Source organism: Electrona antarctica (genome assembly GCF_951216825.1).
Source record: "Electrona antarctica genome assembly, chromosome: 2".
NCBI lineage: Eukaryota > Metazoa > Chordata > Actinopteri > Myctophiformes > Myctophidae > Electrona > Electrona antarctica.
In genome coordinates this window covers 26096677-26105368 of record NC_136807.1, presented here as the reverse complement: position 1 = coordinate 26105368, position 8692 = coordinate 26096677, and the positions used below count along the sequence as shown (strand labels likewise).

The 8692-nt window shown below is 39.3% G+C and overlaps 1 protein-coding gene across 1 annotated transcript; it reads right to left on the bottom strand.

The window, feature by feature from the left end:
• Positions 1-922: 922 nt before the first annotated feature.
• cntd1 (cyclin N-terminal domain containing 1) lies at positions 923-5869 on the bottom strand. The gene is made up of 7 exons (XM_079530071.1): positions 5492-5869; positions 4376-4451; positions 4127-4298; positions 3865-4027; positions 3096-3240; positions 2311-2407; positions 923-1387 (listed from the first exon to the last, which is right to left on the bottom strand). The coding sequence occupies exons 1-7, from the start codon at positions 5658-5660 to the stop codon at positions 1274-1276; spliced, it is 936 nt and encodes a 311-aa protein (XP_079386197.1). The 5' UTR covers positions 5661-5869; the 3' UTR covers positions 923-1273.
• Positions 5870-8692: the final 2823 nt, after the last annotated feature.

The window sequence follows — 8692 nt, the reverse complement described above, 5'->3', positions numbered from 1 at the left end:
GACGTGGGTGGGTCCTTTTCTACAGGCAGGTGTTCAGCAGAGCGGTAACCAGGCTAGGTGTTCGGGTGTATTTCACCCAGCCCGCGTTAGTGATAGAGGGTACAATAAATAAATAAATACAACACGCTCCCACAATGGGCAGTTGATGCAATTAGAGTAGACTGTGCCTTCACTGTCCTTCTCACATGTCCCAGGAATGGGTAGGAATATATTTTTAAACAATACCCACATTTCTCACCGATTTTGAAATAGAAGCTATAGCTATGAAAACAGCAAATATAGCCCATCTACAAGCTCGCTGCTCTCACAATTAATTTTCAATGGAAGTCACATTTAAACAGATGCTAGGTTCATTGCTCTAAACCAGGGATTTGCAATGTTTATCAGGCCAAGGGCCGATTAACTGAGAGAAATGAAGCAGGAACCCCCCCACCACATATTGTATGAAATTGTGTTGCAGATTGATTTAAAGGGGAATTCCACTCATTTTCAACATTTTACTATGTCATTAATATACCTTGAAAAAGGTCCCCCCCATTCTGTGTTTCCTAGAACTGAAAAAAAAAACATTAACATTGTGAAGTACATCTTGATAATTTCATCAAGATGTACTTCACAATGTAAACTGTTTCTCTGCATTCTATGCATGATTACCTTGTTGTAAGTCGTTCTGGATAAAAGTGTCTGCTAAATGCCTAGATTGTAATTGTAATATAATCTTGCATTAAACAAATAGCTCCACATCACAACAGCCAATACCGACTTCATATTACTTTTACTTTTGAGATGGTTCACCTCGCCCTTCTCTTATCATGCTGGTAATATACGGATGCATGCACTGGGACTGGGCTACTTTCTGAGCTGCTTCTGTGAAGATTTTCTGGATAAACTATACACACAGATAAACATGTTTATTTTTTATTTACAAATATAACAAATAGATTTGTAAAATCTACTGCGAACACAACAAATGTGATTAAGTGTCATTTAGAATATAGATAAAATCAAATCAATCAAATACAAGCTGTTTTAGAACTCAGCTGTCCTCCTTGGGGGGAAAAAGGTGGTTTGCTTTTCTGGCACCATTTAAACATAAATTAATTACTATTAATGAATTAATAAAGGTATTTCAATGAATACCTACCTGCCTTTCCAATGGCAATCATCTCTCACTTAGTTGCACATAACCAGTGCCCATGAAAAAAAAATCTATAAAGTTCAATTTGGCCAAATCAGCACAAATATACAGTATTTCCAGTGGATGAAAGGTGACTCAAGCTGAAGTGACAGGAGTACTTGTTTTTGTGATGTGCATCACTGTCACATGAGTGAAATCAGTGATGCTCTGCTGGGAAATCCCAGTGATGTAGCTCAGTTCTTCCACCACCTGTCATGCATGAAAAGAAAGAGTAGGTGCCGTGCAGAGTCGCCATGTCTGCTTATTATAAGCAACATTGGGCTTGTTTTCTGAAAAATGTAGTTGCTTATTTGGCCTTGCTTCCTAATGTTTAAAGTCAAGGACCCCCAATTAATATGCATTTGTCCACAGACACAGATTGCCTTCAATCATGACAAGTTCTGTCTTGCCTGCAGATACTGCCCCTACCATACCAAGATGTTGTGGCTGCGTATTGATCTTCCAGATGATACCGAGTTCCCTATAAAACTTACTATAAAATTAATGAAGTGTCAAAATGGCCAACATATGCCGTGCCTTTCTTTATCACTGTGGGAGAGTGCAATCAATAATAAACTCAAAACAAGGGTGAATACCAACCATTTGCAATTTTTTGAAGGCGCTACCCACATTTAGTACCGGTGATGCTCATGCCAGGAATGCCCGATCCTTACAAGCTATACCTCGTTGTAAAAACTATATAAAATACAATACCAATTGGTATTATTAAAGGGGAGAAATAACCGACCAGTTAAGTTAAGTTTCCGAACTTTTTGTGCTGAGTTTAGATGTAAGGTCAGAGGGTCATTGAAATGGTAGGGGTACATCGAGCATGAATGCACTCATTAAGAGTCATGGTAATCCACCTATCAGATTTGAAGATAAACACACCTGCAGGTCGCTCACAACGAGAGTGATTACCAACAGAAGCATATTGGAGGATTTTGCGGCACTACCCACACACTTAGCTGTTTTGCAATGCTCATTCCACAATTGCACAATCCTTGCAAGTTATACCTTGTTGTAAAGTTGACTAATCAACAATAACAAAGTTACGTTTCTGAGGGGTGTATTTTAGAAGAAAAAAAACTAAATCAGTTAATTCATGTAAATGGTTATACTGAATGTTTCACCTGTTCCCATTTGCTGATGTTGAGGATGTATGTAGCCACTGCGATCACGCCAACACTGAGAAGCATACAGTCTTTAGTCACAGGTACAAATTTCTCTCTGTTTAAAAGAAATACATATACAGCATATAAATCATTCTAATACTATAGGAAGACAATGTGTCTGTAATATAGATATACTGTAGTAGTAGTACACACTGCGTTCACTGTTACACGGTATTCGATTGTTTAATTTATTGTTATTGCTGTTTGTATGTTGTGCTCGAGGACCCCTTAAAGATGGAGTGCCGTGATTTTTTTCCACCCTAAAACATGATCATCAGGTCATATTGTTATATAAGGAGGTATAATTTTTTCAAAAAAGTGTACAGTATTTGTTAAAATGTTGTTTTTATGTGGGCACGCCCACCAGTTCATTAAGTATGCCTGGTTTGCCTGGTGGGTGGTGATGGGTGGTGATCCATTCCACCTGAACTGAAGCCGCACCCACAGCTGTAGTTGTATGATAAAGGGGGAGGGGTTAGGGGAGGGGCTGATGTCACTATATTACGGTTTATTTCATTGGCCCGTTTGACTGTTAAGGGTTCAGCCTCCAGGAAGAAACCCTAAATACAAAGTTAATACACCATTGCACATAAAAACGACTCCAGGGTGTCTAATGAAGTACTGTCACCTCATAGACACATGAAAAACTGGAAAATGTGATGGAGTTTAAATTAAGCTTATGCCCCCCCAAATCGGCCAAACTTTGCAGCATGCAACCATTCATAAATATAAAAGGGTATTACCTCTGCTCTCTAGATGGATTGAGGCACTCAGTGGTGGCCATTAGCAGGGAGTTATAGATGGCAGTCTTCTCTAGGCAAGTGAACTTGAGAACATGGCAGCACAGTGGATGTAGACGCTCAACAGGGATCGATGACTCATTGTGTCCTATGAAAGTACACGTTTTTCCTTATCAGATAGTAATGTCATATTTATTGTACACGCTGCCAACAGACCAAGGACATTAATTCTTGAATATTATTCTAATCGGTCAATGACAACTGTCATTTAAAAAACAAATTAATGATTGCAGAGCAATTATCAAATTGTGAACACAAACCCCCAAAATTGCACATTAAACTCAGACTGTCTTAAGGTGAGTCTTTACACACTTTTACAGAGTTTACAGTGCCAACACTCATGCAGCAAAGCAGAGTGAAAGAGTTAATGCTAACTCAGCTTATTCCGGTCTGGCTGACTCTTGTAAGTCACTCTGATTATGAGCGTCTACTAAATGCCTGAAATATCATTAGAATTGTAGCAGGAGAGGGAGCAAGACAACAGATACGATGCACACTCTTTCATGGCTGTAGATAGAACATACGTCACTGTTATTATTATTATTTTATGCCTCCTGACAGAGCTTTTGAGGTTTGCTGGGTGCACCTAGTTTGGCTTATCATCGTATAAGACAATTAGTCACATCTCCCTAAGTACACAATGTCAATGAGACAAATTGACACATCCTGTTACTTTGTGTAGGCTAAATTGTGTCAAGACGTGATAGCTTACCAAGCACCTCCAAAAGAGTTTCCACAGATGTCAGAGCACTTGGGACATTTAGATTGAATTCAAGTGTTTTCAAGATCATTAATTCTGACTCCAGAAGGGCTTGCTTGGAGACTGATTGGCCCATCGAGTGAAGAAACCTCACCCCAATATTGAGGTCAATAATCTTGACAAAGAGAAATTTCTATTTTAGAACTCGAAGCCTGGTAAAGATGTACAAGACTTTGAAAGTTGGTGAATTGTGGGACGTGTCACAATAACTTACATTAGTGTGCAAAGACAGTTTACTTGCAATCTGTACACAAGAGAAGACAATCAGTGTGTATTCGTTCCTCAGCTTTTCAAAAACAACATCCTCGTGGTTTATTGGCTGATCTGCAGCAGCTCCTTGAGCTCTCAGAGTAGTGAACAAATTGTCAAGATGCTTGATCATGAACCTGGAGGGACAGTGTATGGATAAAGGCAAATAGTATGATAGAATAGAAGCTGCATTATTGATCATTTTTCACCTTACCTTTCAAGTATTTCAATGGCATGGTATCCAGCCATGGGATCAAGTTTCAACTGCTCCGTCATCAGGAAGATGCATTCTGGGAGGCACAGTGGGGAAGAGAATCAGGTGACCATACAGTAGCCAAGTAGATAACTGCATTGTATTCATAATATTATGGTGTGAGTCATGTAATTTCATGCCGAGTTTCAAGATTCCTAAAGTTCTCTTTTCTTCAAATCATCTTGTTTATAAAAGCCAGTTCAGTCCACAACTCCACGTGTGTAAATGATGTACTTCCATACCTATACTATACCATTTAATTTTTACAATCGCCAAAGGTGCCCCGGCTAAAATAGGAACCATAAATGGGCCCTTATGGGGGAACTCTGGGTATGTAACTCAGGAGGATTGATTGATTGATTGAAATATTTATTAACAGTTTGCAGAATTACAGTACATTTCAAGCACAAACTCAATACAAAGGCTGTTAACTGTGAGTGGACGACCCAATTAAGCATTACACTTGTTTACAAGAGGGTCCACCATGTTCAATTCATCAAAACATTTAGAGACGTACAAATAGACACTTCTATATAGACAAAGAACAGAACAGGAATTCATCATAATGGAGGTAAAAAGGGAAAATAAACATATACAGTGAGGGAAAAAGGGGGGGGGGGGGGGATTCAGATTTTACGGGGGCCAGTTTGGTTCCATTTGTACACTGGAACCAAATGAAACCAATGGCATCAAATTGACACCAATTTGTTCCATTAGTACACTCTGAGTTAAAATAACCGAGGAGAAGAAAATGGTAGTGTAATTAAAGCTTAGTGTCGTAGGCTCTGTGCTGTCTGTGGCCTATAGTTCCGTACAAACTCGGGGTCCTCCGTGAAATGATAAAGGTTGAGAATCACTTGTCTCTTTAGAAGTTAGCATATAAATTCAAGCCACAGTGATTTTTCAGGCCTACTCTATACATTAGCTAAGGCTTTAGGGCAGTCCCCAGAATGAGGGGGTCGAACATTTCTGAAAATAGCAAACCTAACTAACTGTCTTGTGGCATGGCATGCGGCTGCCACAATAACTTCAAGAAGTAAGGACATTAAATTCGCCCTCAATCATAATGTTACTCACCAATCATCTTCGCGTTGTCTTTAAAAGCACCGTTACATTTTAACAAGCTGCTGAGGCTATCTTTGTTTTGCTTGTTAACAACTACGAGGACGTCCGACAACATCTCACAAGACGTTTCACCAAACTTGAGACTTGGGATTTGGGAACACAGAAATGACTTCCTCGCCATTTCCAGGGTGAGCAACCGTCAGAGACCTACCTAAATTTGCGCTTGCGGTTGTGTTTACTAATAATGACCTGGTCAAAAACAAAATAGCCTAAAGACAAGGTAAATTAAGGTAAAGACCAAATTGTTCACACAATTTGTGTCGAATTATCCAAATAACAATAACAATTTCCAAAAGATGGCGCTGTTGTACTTTAAACGTTTCCAAAGGGAATCATTTGGATGTTGCACCTGTTTGTCTCCCACTATAGAACGTCCGGGGGACTACCAGAGTGTAAGTAGGATAATATTAATGGCATTAAATGCTTTTTAATGTTTGTCTAGACAAGACAAACCTGTGTATAGGAGGGCCCCTCAAAAATAAAATATAAATAACTAATTAAAAAACGATTTCTTAAAAACACATAGGCAACCATGTCAAATACATTTTGGCCAATGTTCTTGTTCAATGTTCTGTACATTCTTTATAGTAGCCTATAGTTTTTGATTACTTTTGATGCAGTAGAGGTCTATTTTTTTTAGAGGTATTAAACATTTCTTAAAATGATTTAAATGGTCACTTTAGAATATTGGTTTGTTTACTGTTGAGTGAGAAAACAATGTGTCATATTAACCCATTTAGACCTGAGGCCGATTCTTTTAAAAAAAAAACGCCTTCTAAATCCTAAAACACCTGTTCCCAAATCATTTGGGAACCCCCTTGGGGGTCCCGACCCACAGGTTGAGAACCACTGAATTAGATAAACTGAAGTTGTGGGTGCATTTGCAACATTGCAATGTTGTAATGTGTGTAATAAATCACACACAACGTCCCAATGGAACACATACAGACCTTTTTTATTATTAATGCAAGTATTTGTGTAATGTTACTACTTCACAGGTATTACTCATGATACACTAAGGATTTATGTTGTGTTCCATTGAGGTCAAAGAGAGTCAGGATGTGTTGCTATTGTTGTGCATGTTGGCCATAGATGTTGCCTCACTAAAAAGTCTCTGCTGCACTAAATAGAACAAAGACTTAATTAGCATCATTAATAACACCTAACTCCTATGATGGAGGTAACATTACTGCTGTGAATAAGGTCTATTGCAAACATATAATTGAGCTACATAGTTCACATTTATTGTATATAGTAGCAGAGTGGCTAATATCTCCCCCGGCCAAGTGGGAATTTCCCTTAGGCGTCTCTTCCAGCGCGGAATAACACAAAATGTGATGGATGGTGCACCTCAACACTTAAACCCCAGGATCCATATTATGAAGAATTTAGGAAAACCTTTTGCAGAAAATAGCAGATCTACAAGCTTGTAGATCTTCTATTTTTAGCGAATATATTTAAAGAGCGAAAGTATAGTGCCCTGAGGGACACCGCTCAACCATATTTGGTTAAACCCTTGCATACCAATTTTTGGGCTTGTCTTAATAGGCGAACTTTAGGCAGAAATAAAACTAGCCGATCTAAAAGCTCACAGCATAGATCGACAACTTTTTGCAGAATAAAAAAAGAAGTACCGGTAGACCAAGTGAGCCCTGGGGGATACAAGTCGCATTCGATGAAGTATATAGGGTTTAGTGGTTATTAAGGGTTCTTTGTAGAACCATTAAAATACTGGTTATTCAAAGAACCTTTGTCTAAAAGGCTCTGTCTGGAACCAAAAATGGTTCTTCTATGCTACGGCATAATTCTGAAGAACCAGTTTCGGTTCCAGCTTGGCACCTTTATTTTTCTGTGTGTACTAGGCAGCAGGTGCATTGATTTCCCATTCAGAGCTACATGCTATACAATAGCTTCATCAAAACCCCCCTGTGTTTTAGTAAAGAGGTTGTTTCCATTTATACCATGCACCACTCTGCATGCTCAAATAGGAGCGTTGTATAACACAGTGGTTCTCAAATAGTAGATATGCAAGCTCACAGTGTGGCACACCTTTAGAAAATGTTTAATTATTTAGAATTCGTAACACATATCTTGATTATCTTTGCTTCTGGTGGTCCCTGACACAAACCACTGGTATACCATAGCATACATAGCCTACATACATATTTATCTTTAAGTTACATTATACAGTACAGGTATATATTGTATAAAGGGGTATCGTGTGCATGCGGACAACATGGGTGCCGTGTCGTTAGTCAGAAGGTTCCTTGTTCCGAAATTACTATCCCTATCTCTAATCCTAACCTAAACATAACCGCAAGCACGGGAGCAGTGCATGTTCGGACTAACGGGACTTCGGATCTATGGGTAGTTCCCACAACATGTGTGCACACTGCACAGAGCAAGTGCGAGAAAACTCCATTTGGCTCAGGAGGTTGTCTGGGATGGGGAAGGTCCCTGGTTCAAATCCCCCCTCCAGGCTTAGCATTGTGTCCTTGAACCAGACACTGATCCCATGCAACCACTCCCTGGGCACTAACGGTATTAATAGTGGCTACTGCTCCTAAAAGTTTAGGATGGGTCACTGTGCAGAGGTTGCAATTTTTGTTATGTGCAAAGGTATTATATAGGAGCACAATGGAAACAAGTTCCCAGTTCCCACAGGCCATTTTGGATGTTATCCATATATATGAACCTTTATTGAGAAAAGGATATCCGTTTGAGATGTATCATCTCGTTTTTGATGGGGTCCAACAACATACAGCAAATACAGAACAATACAACAAATAACTTCATGCATACATAAACGTAACATAATAAAGGACAAAACAAACAAAAAGGCTCTCCTAAAACTAGCCACTCCCACCCCACCTAATCACCCGCAACATAGTATCAATAAATCAATATATTCATGTAATGATATAAGATGTAAAGATGATGAACATACACCGGAATCCAAAGACAGGCCAAAAACCATAACAGACATGCAATGTCCCCTCAGTGGGAATCCCCTCTGCCAGTGGGCCTAATCAGCCTAAACCCCCTCACCTGTGCAATTTCCAGCCTCTGCCTCAGCCAATTGATTGCCATGGCAACCCCACACCTGACAATTGATTACTTAACCAGTCCACTTTTCACAGTCAGTTTGCCCTC

Coding starts and splice junctions, on each gene's coding strand:
- cntd1 (XM_079530071.1), bottom strand. CDS start 5,660: ATGGCGAGGAAGTCATTTCTGTGTTCCCAAATCCCAAGTCTCAAGTTT. Junction 4,452..5,491: donor AGACAACGCGAAGATGATTG/GTGAGTAACATT, acceptor TGTGCCTCCCAG/AATGCATCTTCCTGATGACG. Junction 2,408..3,095: donor AATCCATCTAGAGAGCAGAG/GTAATACCCTTT, acceptor TCTTTTAAACAG/AGAGAAATTTGTACCTGTGA.